The sequence below is a fragment of the Asterias rubens genome, chromosome 5 (genome assembly GCF_902459465.1).
Source record: "Asterias rubens chromosome 5, eAstRub1.3, whole genome shotgun sequence".
NCBI lineage: Eukaryota > Metazoa > Echinodermata > Asteroidea > Forcipulatida > Asteriidae > Asterias > Asterias rubens.
In genome coordinates this window covers 1,723,168-1,739,308 of record NC_047066.1, presented here as the reverse complement: position 1 = coordinate 1,739,308, position 16,141 = coordinate 1,723,168, and the positions used below count along the sequence as shown (strand labels likewise).

General features: G+C 39.5%; 1 protein-coding gene across 1 annotated transcript; it reads left to right on the top strand.

The window, feature by feature from the left end:
* The first annotated feature begins 22 nt into the window (after window positions 1–22).
* LOC117290571 (GPI transamidase component PIG-S-like) lies at window positions 23–15,098 on the top strand. Its single transcript, XM_033772023.1, has 14 exons — window positions 23–290; window positions 2,466–2,617; window positions 5,093–5,195; window positions 5,670–5,765; window positions 6,357–6,497; window positions 6,967–7,061; window positions 7,721–7,841; window positions 8,955–9,131; window positions 9,903–9,992; window positions 11,610–11,785; window positions 12,421–12,477; window positions 13,161–13,289; window positions 14,398–14,558; window positions 14,901–15,098. Exons 1-14 carry the CDS (start codon window positions 251–253, stop codon window positions 15,007–15,009), a joined length of 1,647 nt encoding a protein of 548 aa, XP_033627914.1. The 5' UTR covers window positions 23–250; the 3' UTR covers window positions 15,010–15,098.
* Window positions 15,099–16,141: the final 1,043 nt, after the last annotated feature.

Sequence of the window (16,141 nt, the reverse complement as noted above, 5' to 3'; positions counted from 1 at the left end):
GTATTTTTTAGGTGGGGTTTTCAGTTTTTCTTTTTATTTAGGAGCACACACAAAGTGTATTAGTGAGTTTTGGGGAAAACACTTGGCCATTTGCTGGAGTAATGTATATTTTTTTAAAGCAGAAAAGGGAAAAACAACTGTTGTAAACCTTGCATTTGCATGAAAGAGCTTTTCAAATTATTTTTCTCAAAGCCGTATAGCGCCCCCTGCCGCCCGAGGTTTTTCATCTTTTGTAGTCCAACTTCCCAAAATGGCAGGAAAAAAACACAAGGGTAAAGATGAAAATAAGGGTAAGTTTGACATTAATTGTCTTTGTTCAGTTAAAATTCTACCGACATTTTGCTGGAGAAATGTAGCTAACTGGGGTCTTGCAAACGAAAATCAAAGATTCTTAATTTTGTGTGTATTTTTTATTTACCAACCTAGTATAATTACCTTGAAAAAGGATGGCCATATTGATTTTGTCGTCTGCTAAAAAAAAAAAAGATTGTTGTGCTGTAAATTTGGTCAACTATGTGTGTACTCTACTTGTGTCGCGGCCTCAGGCATCCGGCGTACTCAGAGCTCCGGGTGACGTCACCGGGCATTTTGGCACGCAGTAATCGCGGTCTTAGATCTCTGCCTCTGGCGTGCCAAGCTCTCTGCCCCCCTGCCGGCCCTGGGATGACGTAGCATGCTGTCGTTGTGGGCGTGAGTCTCCGGTGCTCTGCTAGTACGATACCCCCCCCCTACTACCACCGCGAATAAATCTTTGGGACCTGTTTTGTTATCGTACGAGTGCTTTTTCGACAAGCAACCCAAAACCCTCTTCTGTTCTCTGGCTTTCAGAAGAACCTTCTTTGTAATTCCCACTCCTCAAATACTTTATTATGTGATTATTTTTTTCGCAATACTGTAGACGTTCCACTCGTTCACCATACGATTTACTTGTGGACGCCGCCATGACAGCTATAGCTACGAGTAGAGCAAAACAGGCAGTCGACTCGGCACGGCACAGCACTAAAATCAACTACTTTTGCTTGGTGTGCGCAGGCATGGCATGACATGGGTATTCCATGACGTAATACTACCAAATTTGGTAATCCGTAGCTCTGAGTATGCAGGGGCTCGAGTCCGTCACACCGGTCCTGCCCAATAAGAAAGTGTCTTTCCTTCTTTCATGTTCATAAGAGAGCCAGAGAGCCAACTGACAGTAAATCTTCATTGTATTTGTTGAGCCAAAGTTAGCTAAAATTGGAAAAAGTAGGTTAAAAAAATGTAGTTAAATCGAAAGTTAAAAACCCTTTTGTTTTCACAAAGCTCGCTGGTGTTCAAAGTTGCATTATCATTGTCCTAAGTCTCTTTAAGTAACAGTAAGTAAGCCCTTTCACCGTCTTATATACACCATCTTGTTTCATCAAGCAGGGATGCGATGAAGGTAGAGCTTCTTCCATATTTCAAGGGTCAGAGTTGTATACACTTGTCTGATTGACATCTGCAACTCGGCATACTCAGTGCTCAAACTTTCATGGACCTTCCAGAGCTTAGCCCCACTACAAAAAGGCACTTAGCCCCATCATAAATAGTGCCAGTGCCAGATATGCTGGACTCCCTTACCGAACCCCAGCGTATGTGGCACTATTTATTGGGTCATCCAGAGCAGTGCGAGATGATTGTTTTAATGCACGATGTACTTAGCAGACAACAAAAAGACAGGAGTGTTGAAACTAAGCAAATCTGCTTCTGAATTGTGAAACTGATTTTCTTTCCAAAAACCTGAGTAAGATCACTCATTTCAGTCGTGACACTTGTGTCCTTTAAAAGCAAGACACTTAAACATTGCGTCGTCCTTCGGATGGGACCCGACGTAAAGCTGTTGGTCCCATGGGTTGTGTAGCGCATGTAAAATAACCCAGTGCGCTTATAGAAAAGAGAAGGGGTTCGCCCCGGTGTTCCTGGCTGTGGCTGCTAAATGCGCCATAGCACCTTGTAAACCTATATAAGGTGCTACATAACAGGGTCTCAGAATTCATCACTGCAATAACCTATCTTTCTGAAAATTTGTATAAGTATACTCAACTCCTTGAGTATATAAGGCTTCGATTTTATTAAAGCCATTATACACTTTCGGGACAGAAAAATAAAAGTTCACAGATTTACAAATAACTTACAGGGTTTACAGAAGGTAATGGTGAAAGACTTCTCTTGATATATTATTCCATGAAATGCTTTACTTTTTGAGAAAAAATGTAAACAATTGTCAATTTTCGGTATCAAGAATTACGGATTTATTTTAAACACATGTCATGACACGGCGAACTGTGCGGAAACATTTTCTCACGACTCCGATGACGGATTGAGCCTAAATTTTTACAGGTTTGTTATTTTATATATAAGTTGTGATACACGAAGTGTGGGCCTTTGGACAAACCTGTTTACCGAAAGTGTCCAATGGCTTTAACCAATTTTTTTTTTGATTTATGCAGAACTAAATGATGACACCAGGAGCCCAATGTATGCTGCCTTAGCTGTAGCATTTGTTGCTGTTTTCATTGGCGTGCCAATATGGTGGTTTTCAACAACAACATACAGAGCCTTCCTTCCTTACCAAGAAATACAGGATTTGGCGATGGCAAAGGTAAGTTCAGTGCATTATTTATTCCCTTGCACAGTGAACTGGTCTCCCATATGGATATAAGGTACTGTGGCGGGCAATTGCAAATTATTACTATTCTCCAGGCTTAAAGACCATCGAGGGGTCTAAAGGCTGTGAGACGAGGTCCGTTTTGGAGGAAATATACCGACGATTGCGTAATGATCAGTCTAATTCTGTTAGGTACACAAACACAAGTTACACGTAAGCAGAGAAACCTTGACAAATTGGCTGTCGGTAAAACTGATCACTAGATCCTTTATTGCACAATCAATATTCAATCAAATCATATACATAATTGGGCAGGGATTCGTTTATTAAGCACCTTTCTCTCAGGGTCAATGAATATACATGTACATCTCAACAAAACATTAAATCAGTACTACAACATACCCTATGAATACACATACCCTTGCTCTAACGTAACCCCAAGTAACCCTCTGCTACATCCAAAGTAACTCCAAGTAACCCTTTGCTAAATATTTATAGTAACTCCAAGTAACCCTTTGCTAAATATTTATAGTAACTCCAAGTAACCCTTTGCTATATCCAAAGTAACTCCAAGTAACCCTTTGCTACATCCAAAGTAACCCCAAGTAACCCTCTGATATATCCAAAGTAACTCCAAGTAACCCTTTGCTATACATTTGTATCCAAAGTAACTCCAAGTAACCCTTTGCTACATCCAAAGTAACTCCAAGTAACCCTCTGATATATCCAAAGTAACTCCAAGTAACCCTTTGCTATATCCAAAGTAACCCCAAGTAACCCTCTGTAACCCGATGACGCTTACTTTGTAACCGGATGACACTTACTTTGTAATCATGTAAACCTCCCTTTACTTTTACTTTATATATCTGAAACCCTTATATTTGTGCAACTGCTCACAGTGTGTCCTCCAAAAAGGTCTCCACTGCCCACGGAACAATAAATATCGGATACAACAACCAATACAAGAAAACAACAAATACCAGAAAATAACCACACCAAACCACACTTCCCGAACTATGTTCACACTTACTGCAAGCCAAAAGCTTTTACAGTGTGCCTCTACACGTTCCTAGTGCAATACCATAACCACGAAAACCCAACTTAATTCTTACACTACCAGAAGGTGTTCTTTACCTTGTCACAAGCCAAAGCATTTGCGACCGGAAACTATACACTCAACTTGCGTGTCACATAAACACAATCACAGCCTAACTTAATTCTTACACTACCAGAAGGTGTTCTTTACCTTGTCACAAGCCAAAGCATTTGCGACCGGAAACTATACACTCAACTTGCGTGTCACATAAACACAATCACAGCCTAACTTAATTCTTACACTACCAGAAGGTGTTCTTTACCTTGTCACAAGCCAAAGCATTTGCGACCGGAAACTATACACTCAACTTGCGTGTCACATAAACACAATCACAGCCTAACTTAATTCTTACACTACCAGAAGGTGTTCTTTACCTTGTCACAAGCCAAAGCATTTGCGACCGGAAACTATACACTCAACTTGCGTGTCACATAAACACAATCACAGCCTAACTTAATTCTTACACTACTAGAAGGTGTTCTTTACCTTGTCACAAGCCAAAGCATTTGCGACCGGAAACTATACACTCGACTAGCGTGTCACATAAACACAATTACATGATAATACACCCAGAAATACTCAACAACTTATGCAATAACAATTCCGTAGACCCCTGGCCTATCATATAAGAATACAAAGATACACTCGTATAAGACCCCTGGCCTATCACATAAATGCAAGAATGAACTTGGTAAAGACCCCTGGCCTATCAAATAAAATGCAAGGATAAACACAATATGCAAGAATGAACAAACTAATATATACACTTTGTACAGAGAACTTAACTTACGATCTCTCCCGCTCCATCCACGAACTATTTACACAGCACCTCCTGTTTGGAGGTCTTCCGCTACACACACCTGACACGTTACTGCCCTCTACACGCTAACCCCCGGTGCCATGCCTCTACACATGCGGTCCCAGATCGCTAACTGTGCACGCGCACCCCGCTAACCTGATCACTGCGCACGCGCATCATGCCAGCCTGAGTCACTGCAAGCGCTTAGGCTCCGCCCACTTGCATCGATCGCCCAGCCACACAGCAAACACATGCAAACACATGGACTTCACTAAACAGTCACATGTCCGTCACATGCATTTCCGCTACAGTACTTTTCTTTCATCGATCCAAGTCTAAAGCCATGCCCGAATAGTCGGCTACAGCTTTGGCTATTGCTACATGTAGATTTACATATAACTTAGCAACAGTTGTAGCCGTAGCTGTAGCCGCCAATTCGGATACAACTTAAGATTTATAACAAAGAAATGAACTTCATAAAACATCCTGTAAGAAACATCATGTGTGATGTAAATTGTAAACCAAATGATTCCTCCATTTTCAGTAAAAGAGAATTTGTGTTTTCCTTTAACAGACAAACTGCCTCATTCCGCTTACTATCGTTTCGTGTTTAGCATCAACAGATGAGCAGGACCTAGAGAAATTTAAGGCAGAGTTAATGTTATCGCTTCAGTCAGGTATGTACAGGTAGCAAAACAAAATTAGTTTTGTGACTCGATGTGATAAAATAAATCTGCATTGAGTTTCAGTGCTTGTTTAAGTTCAAACAGTTCAAATTGTGCAGATGTCATTTTGTCCCATTTAACTTCTAGTTTCGTGAAAATATTGTTGGTCCAGTAAACAAATTCAGCTGCAGTAAACTTGTTGAGGTACAATCCAGTCTTGTGGATGTTTACCCCGAATTCCAGCCCTGACAATGTACCAATGTATTTCTCAGGTAAGGTGTGTGGTAGCAGTATGTGTATTTTTATATCTCTTTTGAGTAGCATTGGTTCTGAAAAGAACCTGTTGTCATGGTTGTCGACAACTCAAATGTTTCAATAAAAAAACTCTGATTGTCTTCAGGAGAAATGTATTTCTTATTTCGTTATTTCTTAGCTACGATAAAGCGAAATGAAAACACTGTTCATTGTTTGTGTTTCTCTCTGCAGGTCAAGGTATCAGATTAAAGATACAGTATACAGTAGACTGGCAAACATGTACTACACAAGAACAAAGTGTTTTCGAATCAAGTACATCGTTAACAGGTAACAGATCTTTCTGTATTACTATCTCTTACATGTCTGTCACAGGCCTGCAATTACACGGCTGCCACAGGCCATGACCTCTGTTGCCCTGGTCTTGGCCTCAGAGCCCCTTCAGAGTTTTCCCATATGCTTTAAGATTTTCCAATGAGAGTGCCCTTTGCAAAATGAAAATGGCATTGTACTCTCAAAGAATAATTCTATGCCTACTGACAGGCTGTGTGCTTTTAACCTTTATTTTTTAAAGTCGCCCACCGAGCTAGTTAACTGTGCATTTTACTTGACCCAAGGAAGTTTTAGTAGCTCAGATTTTAAACATCTATTGCATAAGTGTATCTTGTTGATGTATGTCAAATGAAGTTACATTCACACACTTAAAATAAACAAATACATTTAAAAAAAATTGAGCACAGTTTATAGCTCACAGGGCAAGTTGAGAAGTTGATTTGTGCCCTCTTGAAGTGTCACACCAGTTCTAAAAATATTTATTTTTGTGATAAAAAACATGAAATGTTGGCTAAGTGTCTGTCGAGAGAACTTTTAAAGACAGCAAACTACAATTGTCTCATTTCTGTGCATTTGTTTTGTCTGTAGAACTTGATAGCAGTATAAACACAGTTAGATCCGTACCTCATGGCCACTCGGTGATCTACATTGTTCATCAAGATTATAAACATTTATCAGCAGCAAATAGCTTCATCGGGAGAGGAAGGATTGCAGTGGCAAAGATGAAAGGTGAAAACATGTTTTGGATTTTTGTCTTCATAAATTGTATTTATTTATTTTGGTTGTGAAGCCAAGGACGCATAGAAAAGTAAACTCAATCATTAAACTAGCCAAGAACCCCATGGAGAGACGAAAAGGAATTTTCAGATTTAGATGTGGGAGGGAAACCCCGGAGAACTGTTTCAAGGGAAACCCACAGTCTTGTAGGGACTGAAAACTCGATCCACATAGTGCCCCTGGAGGGATGTAAAACAGGTTCCTGGAAACAGAAGGCGGGGAAAGTAATGTGGAAAGAAATGTGCCAACCTGACCAATCAAGCATGATTAGCTGATTTCCTTGTTTTTGGTGTAAACAAATTATTTTTATCCAAATAATGCTTGAAATAAATTGAGCATTAATTATTCTAATCCTCTTGTCTATTTAAGATCTAGTCTTGCCGCTTGATCTAATCTCATATTATCCAATTGTTAATCCCAGGTTTGGATGTAGCTGATTTGATTAAGACTAGATTAGTGAATGAAGATGCATTGGGCAGAGCATATTTTAATGCAGTCGGAGCTCGCTCTAATCAAGTAAGTACCAACCTTAGAAGTGAATTCAATTCTGTAGCCTTGTCTAGAGAAGTTATCCAATCTTTAGGGTTAGGGTTCTAAAGGGTTAGGGTTCTAGTGAATGAAGATGCAGTGGCCAGAGCGTATCTTAATGCAGTCGGAGCTCGCTCTAATCAAGTAAGTACCAACCCTAGAAGTGAATTCAATTCTGTAGCCTTTTCTAGAGAAGTTATCAAATCTTTAGGGTCAGGGTTAGGGTTCTAGTGAATGAAGATGCAGTGGGCAGAGCATATTTTAATGCAGTCGGAGCTCGCTCTAATCAGGTGAATACCGCAAGGACTTTTCCACCCCAGAGTTTACTGGCCCAATGCTAAAATCACTGGCCTCGGGCATGAGTTCCGGTGTAAATTTCAAGCCATGTCTACTTTAGTTCCTTAGGAAGTCAAATACACCGCCTGCTTTTGATCATATTGGCTCAACCAACCAGGAATAACAGTCAAAATTAAGGGAATAATTTTATCGGGTTCTAAACCAGTGGAAGTTGACCGCTGTAAATGCATTGTATTTGGAAATGTGTGTAGGGAGTATTATTCTGAACTTCACTAACCTTGTCAGAAGTTTTGATACTGAAACACTAATAATAATCGATATTAAATATTCACTCTTTAACATGGATGCAGGCGGATGCAGACAGTATGAGATCTCTTTTATCTACACCTGGATATGAATTATCGTTCAGTTTACTCAACCCACAACCAGAAGTATTGAATGCCGAATGGGATATAGCACAGGCAGTCAAAGGTATAACATACTCTCACTCATCGGTTCTTTTCAGAACCAACAACTACTCAAAAGATATATACACTTGGGCCCAATTTCATGGAGTTGCTTAAGCAGAAAACAGTGCTTTTAAGCAACTCTCTGCTTAGCAGAAATGAGCAGAATACAATAACAAATGGTACGTGTGTCATGTTAGTTTGGCTGGTAACCTTATTTTGGTAAGCATTATTCTGTTGTGCTTAACATCTTTTTGTGCTTAAGCAGCTCTCTGAAATCAGACCATTGTGCTGACCTCACCTAATAATAATAACACTGCCACCATCTTGGTCTTATTTCCTACTCTGTATTGACCCATTTCACCTGACGTCATCATCAGAAAAATCTTGAATGCGCCATACTGGTGGGCAATTTCACTGTGCGTTTTTATATATAACTCTACGCTGCGCGTTATGCAGTAAAGTATGCATTTTAGGCGACGCTGCGTTAATACACGTAAACCTAACTGCCCACCAACATGGTGAGCGTGGCATTGGTCACCGCGTGTGATGCGCGTGCAAGGGGTCAATAGTAATCATGACTGATGATTCTCCAACAAGGTGCCAGATTACTCCCAGCAAGACTCGGTTTGGAATTACATTATTCGAATGGGTTGAATACAATACAAGATGGTCACACAAGCTCCAGTACACAACTTACTTGTTATCAATGTTTCTTCGTTCAACCCCAAATCATATTTTTGGTGCATGTGCCATCGTATTTCTAATTGCACTAAGAATCAGTACATTAAACCAACATGTCTAATTCATGTACTGTTTGGTGTTTAAACTTAAGGCTATGTCACACTGGGCAATTTACAGACAACCAGTTTGAGGCAATCTCAAAAAAGAAACTTGTTTCACATTTCTGTTTTCTCGTTATTTTTTTGGGAAGTGAGTTCATTTCTGTTTTCCCGTTATTTTTTGGGAAAAGTGAGTTCAAGCTAGAAGTTCTGTTATAAAGTTGCCAAAATGATCCTTGAGCATGCAGTGCAAATGGTTGTCTTCAAGTTGACTGAAAAAAAAATTCCCTCAGTGACATGGAAAACTGCAAAAAGATAATTTGTTAACAAGTTTTTGTTACCTGTCACCCAAACAGCCTACCTGAATCCTTTCCTCGGGAAGTTATCAGAGTTTGCAGAATTCACTGTAAATTCCCAGGTACTCTACTTCACTGGTCTCTCAATCAAACCCAAACACAACGGGGAAGATGACAGCTACCGTGTATCCCAGAATGCATTGCCTCTGGTCATCAACCCGGTGGAAGCAAAGCTAGGTGAGATTTTGAGTTTCTACTTCATCTCAGACAATACCAACTTTTTACAAGGACTTTGAAACCATTTCTTTTACTACTGTAAACAATTTTGGCCTTTTATAAAAGTTAAAGACAAAAGTTCATACCATTTCATTGGTTTTAATCACTGTACAAGCCAAGAACCCAATGAAGAGAAGACAATAAAGGGAGTTTCAGTTAGATGTGGGAGGAAAAGCCCGGAAAAATATTTCAGTTGAAACCCACGCAGTCAGTTAGGGACTGAACACCCAATCCACATAGTGCCCCCGGTGGGATTTGAGCTGGGTCCTAGAGGAAGAAGGTGAGGAAAGATACCGCCACGCCAACCTGACGACTCATTTCATTTAAAGGGTTTCATTTGATTACAAGGGTTTTATGTTAAAGGAACACATTGCCTTGGATCGGTCGAGTTGGTCTTTGAAAAGTGTTTGTAACCGTTTGTTATAAAATGCATAGTGTTAGAAAGATGTTTTAAAAGTAGAATACAATGAGCCACACACATTTGCCTCAAAGTTGCGTGGTTTTACTTTGCGAACTAACACGGGCGGCCATTTTTTTGGAGTCGACGAGGTAAAAGGAAAACCACGCAATTTCAAGTAATACTTGTGTGGATCATTATATTCTACTTTTAAAATATCTTTCTAATCATATGCAATTTATAACAAACGCTTTTCAAAGACCAACTTGACCGATCCAAGGCAACGTGTTCCTTTAAGAGTATTTTGAGTTGAATCACTGTTTCTCTCCAATCAGGATCTCATGTGTCGACCAACCCAAGTTTGAATTTCCTTCTCTACATTCCACGTCCGAGGCACTTACCTCTGTACATCACGGATAGCAAAGGTAAATTTGAAGACTAAGTTGTTATTCAATTGTAAGTAGACTGGTAATTGACGATGACTAGAGCAAGCTAGTTGAAACGTTGAGACCAATTTAAGAACTGACTCCGCGGTAGTACAGATAATCATGATCCTATAAGCTAAGTAGTAGTCCCAGCCTATTTTCTATACCATCCGCCCTGGTAATAGTTAATAAGCAGGACAGTTCTTTTCAGAACTGAGAAGTCTCCTGAACCCCCGAACATCTACTCTGTAGTAGAATAAAGCAAGACAGTTCTCTAAGAACAAACTCTACCTGGCAAGTAGATACACACATGGTGTTACCGCAAACCAAATATACAATGATACCTCACCATGCAGTACCTCAAATCCTGTATAGACTGTAGCCCTATATAGGACTCTTCCTCTGTACACAGATACAGAGTCCTAACTATTGAGGCCCGTTTCTGGGGCGGAAAATTTTCAAAGCTTCATAACTTAAATCTTACCTGCAACAAGCCACTAATTTCAACAGAATCACAATCTATGGCGGCATACGTTTTTCTGCGATGGGTTTTTGTCCTCATATATTCCTCACAAATCCGTCATTTGTGTGAAATAATGCAGCTTCCAACGTTTAAAAAAATTCCTGTTTCGATCGTTTTCTCACAGTGTTGTCTGTTGTCGTGCGTACGCGTATACATTTGCGTGCAAGACGTATGATGCAAGACGCATGAATTCTTGGTCACCATTATCTTGACTGCACAGCGTTATATATTTGTGCATTGTGCGTCTTGCGTACACACGGCAGACTGTGAGGAGTACGAACAAAAATTTGAATTTCTTAACGTTGGGAGCTGCATTATTTCATGAAAATGACGGATTTGTGAAGAACATATGACGACCAAAACCCACCGCAGAAAAATATATGCTGCCAATCTATTGAAATTAGTGGCTTGTTGCAGGTAAGATTTGAGTTATGAAGCTGTGAAAATTTTCCGCCCCAGAAATGTACCCTGATGTCCGGGACGTCACTGTAGTACAATACGAAAGTGTAAGGCCGCCAGGGCTATATAGATTGGTACCCTCTTTAGCTGATATGTCTAGAGGTGAGAGGTCATGAAGCATTTAAAGGTATGGATTGTTAAGAGAGAGATTGACATAGATTTTGAAACGAATCTCTGATGAAGTGTATGGGTATCACAAGTGTACAGATACAGAAAGAGACACAGTTACGATATTTGTATCCGTTCACGTTGGATGCGTGTCACATTTTGTTTTGTGCTTGTAGAGTTATTATAGTTATTATATGTCGGGCCTAGGCTTAAGTGTAGATGTTTGCATAGGATTTGCGATCAAATAAATCCATTTTACTTTTTTTAATATCTATAAATTGACTCACGGTAGATTATTCCTGTGCAACTTCCATTTCAAAGAAATGTTGTTTCCCTCTTTTTGTTGTTCTTAAGTGGTGCCATCTTTCTTATTACTCCTCTGTAACAATAACATGTAAACATATTTGCTAGGGCTTATCTGCAAGAAACATCTGCAAGTGATTTTAGCAGCTGGAAAGGTTTCTTAGATGCTCTGTATGTCTGATATTTTGCTTTTGATAAACACTATTTGTATGTGTTAATCCTAGGTGAGCCAGTAAGCAGCAATGCTTTCTTGAGTCCACGTTGGGGTGGTGTCTTGGTACATAACGTTCCTAGACCATCGGAGAATGACACCTTACCACTGACTGTAGAGATTGATACCAAACATTCCATGGAGGTATTCCTCGCTCAGCTTCGGCTGCTGATTGGTGTACCTCAACAGGTAAGTGACTTAATAGACAGTTAGACCCCCCCCCTTCTCTCAGAGAATGACACCTTGCCACCAAACATTCCATGGAGGTATTCCTCGCTCAGCTACGTCTGCTGATTGGTGTACCTCAACATGTTAGTATCTCAGACAGTTTCCTAGAGTGGTTTATGATGTGACACTATTCACAGTGTAGTTTATTTTGAAAATAAGATAGTTTCAAGGCAAAGTCTACATTTGTATTTTGGAACTGTTTGAATCCTATATCAATGTACAAGTAGATGTACACAAGAAAACTAACATCCTAAAATTTAATTTCTAAAGGTGGTTTCGTTTCTGAGATATCGCCAAAAACTTAATCCGGAGCAAATATGTCCACACAGAGAGAGTCATCCCTAATAAGATTACACAATCTGAGAATGTTACTATTCTCATATTCAGATTTTGGGAGATAAAACTGACATCTTTTAACATAACCACATTACTTCAAAGTGAAATGTTTCTCAGAATACTTTATACTATCAACCGCTGATGTAGGCTTTTAACCAAGTGTTTTTATTGCCATCAATTTTAATAGTGAAAACGTATAGCTTCCCTTTAAATGATTGAATGAACACACAGTACTATCCCTTTCAATATCTTGACCACAGGCTGCATCGGACCAAACCCTATTAGCTCCACCAGACAACACTGGAATAACTAACTGGGTAAGTTGAACCACCCTCAAAGTTCCAGAAGACAAAGTATTGATACCAATCAGTCCTGTCATGCTATCAGGTTTTTAGACAATTTTGAGAAATTTCAGTCTTTTATCCAACTTTTATCTGAACTTAAACTTTTTAAGTCAGCAGGGTGAATGAAATCAGCTATCTTTCTGAAAGTTTGTATAAACTCAGCGCCTTGAGTACCTTGTTTATACGTGCGCTATATAAGACTTTGATATTATTTTGTCCACACACAAAGCAAGGCAGTTTTTTTTCAGAACTGAGATGTCTCCCGATTTCAGAAAATCTGCTCCGCGGCAGTAGAGAAGTCTCCCAAATAAAAAATAAAAATCTGCTCCACAGTAGAATATAGTTGAACAATTTCTCAAAATAACATTATCTACCTAGCAAGTGAGATATACCAACGTTGTTACCGCAGGCCAAATTACATATAAAGTTACCCTGCTCTTTGATCTACTTCTCTAGTTCTGAGGACACTGTTCCTAAAATCTTGTGAAATCTAAACCCAAGAAATCTAAGGGGGAATCAAAAGGTAGAAATAGCATTAAAAGTAAGGTTAAAAACCAAATTATATTCTTTATCGCTGATGCAAAAAATAAAAAATAATAATGATTAACATCTATTTTGAAGTTATAAAACATCCTATGTTATTATTTTTTTTGTAGGAGTATGATGTTCTACTAAGAGGCAGAACCATTGAGAATCTAGCGACGTCAGCAACCACCCTCTTGTCACTTTCACAGTTACTTAAACAGATTGAGAATATTGTCATCAGAGATGATATAGCAGATCAGGTACGAAACCATCTTCATTTCTGTTGATACGAAAAGATTAACCCTTCTACTGTCTTACCCATCATCATCATCCACTGTGGTTTTGAATGGTAGATAAAATATACCAGCCTACAATTTGATATGCATCTACACAGTCAACCCCCTACTGTCTGACCAATTTATATCATCCACTGAGCTTTTTAATGATAGATACACTTTGCCATCCTGCAGTCTGATATCATTTGGTAAATGCATCTCCACAGTTCACAGTCGACCCACTTACCGATTGACCATTCAATATCATCCACTGGTTTTCAATGATAGATATACTATACCAGCCTACAAAAAAGCCTCAGATCAGCTTTCATTTATGATTATCTTTGGTTGTTCGCTATTCAGGTTTACCAAGTCGTGTCATCAATCCAGGAGGGTCATTCCTACCTAAGTGAAGGGAATCTCTACAGAGCCTTCCATGTCAGTAAGCGAGCCATCGAAGCCTCAGATCAGCTTTCATTTATGATTATCTTTGGTTGTACACTATTCAGGTTTATCAAGCCGTGTCATCAATCCAGAAGGGTCATTCCTACCTAAGTGAAGGGAATCTCTACAGAGCCTTCCATGCCAGTAAGCGGGCCATCGCAGCCTCAGATCAGCTTTCATTTATGATTATTTTTGGTTGTACACTATTCAGGTTTATCAAGCCGTGTCATCAATCCAGGAGGGTCATTCCTATCTAAGTGAAGGGAATCTCTACAAAGCCTTCCATGTCAGTAAGCGAGCCATCGAAGCCTCAGATCAGCTTTCATTTATGATTATCTTTGGTTGTTCGCTATTCAGGTTTACCAAGCCGTGTCATCAATCCAGGAGGGTCATTCCTACCTAAGTGAAGGGAATCTCTACAGAGCCTTCCATGTCAGTAAGCGAGCCATCGAAGCCTCAGATCAGCTTTCATTTATGATTATCTTTGGTTGTACACTATTCAGGTTTATCAAGCCGTGTCATCAATCCAGAAGGGTCATTCCTACCTAAGTGAAGGGAATCTCTACAGAGCCTTCCATGCCAGTAAGCGGGCCATCGCAGCCTCAGATCAGCTTTCATTTATGATTATCTTTGGTTGTACACTATTCAGGTTTATCAAGCCGTGTCATCAATCCAGGAGGGTCATTCCTACCTAAGTGAAGGGAATCTCTACAGAGCCTTCCATGCCAGTAAGCGGGCCATCGCAGCCTCGGAAAAAGCTTTCTTTGATCCATCATTACTAGAGCTTCTCTACTTTCCTGATGATCAGAAGTAAGTGTCAATTATTTCAAAGAATTTTGTTTTGTTTTAAAGATCTGTTTTAAAGATCGACCTTATTTCACTGATTAATAAAGGGTATGGGTACTTTTTGTAGGACACAACACAATGTCCCCCTATTACCATTAAACTTATACGGTTTGAAGATGATGATGATCAGAAGTCAGTGTCTATTATTTCAAAGAATTTGTTGTGAAATCAGCAGTTAGCTTGGTAGGATTTGAACCCACAACCTTGCAATTGCATGTCCTGCAGTCTAACCACTTGACATTGGTGTTTCCCATTGATATGTTTTGTTGACTTATCAGGGTTTTTTGTTGTTCATATTTTGTCCAGATTTGCCATCTACATTCCTTTATTTCTACCCATTGGAATACCAGTTGCCACCTCAGTCTTGAAGGTTATAAAATGGATGAGAGCCAAGAGAAAAGACAAACAAGATTAATCATTTTAGGCATAAGACACTGGACACTATTGGTAATTGTCAAAGACCAGTCTTCTCAGCCTTGTCACATGAAGTTGTGTGCTGTCATATGCTTGATTGCAGGACCTCAAAACCTAATTATAAAATATGTTACTTCAGAGGGAGCCGTTTCTCAACAGCTCTCCATTGCCTGTTACCAAGTAAGTTTTTTGCTCATAACTATTTTGAGTATTTACCAATAGTGTCCACCGCCTTTAAGACGCGTTATTTTAGGTAAAGAAATTGGTTTGTAAGTATTGTCCCTGAAGTAGATGTAGTTTGAGTTTTATACTTTAAAACCCTTTTGGGACCATTCATTTCTGTGAAATCATTACTATATGCCAAGTATACCCAGCCAAAGTTTAGTTGAAGAAAAACAAATAATTATGTAAAAGTGTCTCAAAATATAATAACAAACAGAAATATTTCTATAAACAAAGATAGATTTTATGTTTAGATGAGAAACATAACAAAATGTCAGTTCAGGTCATGACCTTAACTTTGACGATTTTAGTTGAGTGGAAGGTCAGATCTTGCAGCCGTTTGTGGCCGATATGGGTATTTTGGTACAAGCCGATAGCGGCCACTGTGGTCTCTAAAGGGCTATTAGTTTGATAATAGAGTACAGGAAGAGTTAAGGTGCGACCCAGCCCAGGTTGCACTTGTGTCTTCTCTGGGCAATGTAGATGGACATCCAACCACGGCCCGATGTCATAGAGCTGCTGAAGCAGAAATTATTGCTAAACAGAAATAAGCAGGATACCACTCACAAAATGTACCAGTGACATGGTAGTTTGGCTGGTAACCTAATTCTGGTAAGCATAAAATTGTTGTGCTTAGCTACTTTTTGTGCTTAAGTAGCTTTATGAAATTAGGCCCAGGGCTAAAGGCAGGGTTTGTTGTCAACGTTTTCAGCAACTAGCCAGCGAGACCAGTAGCTTATCATTTCACCAGTCCGCCAGCTTTCTCACTACTCCTAGTCCATAATTCACATTATAAATAGGGATGTTTTCAACACTGAACTAGCAAGCTGGACAAATTAAAGATTGACTTGTCCCCTGGTATTTTAACTAGCATTTGGCCAGCGGACCACTTTTGAGGGAGAACGCTGGCT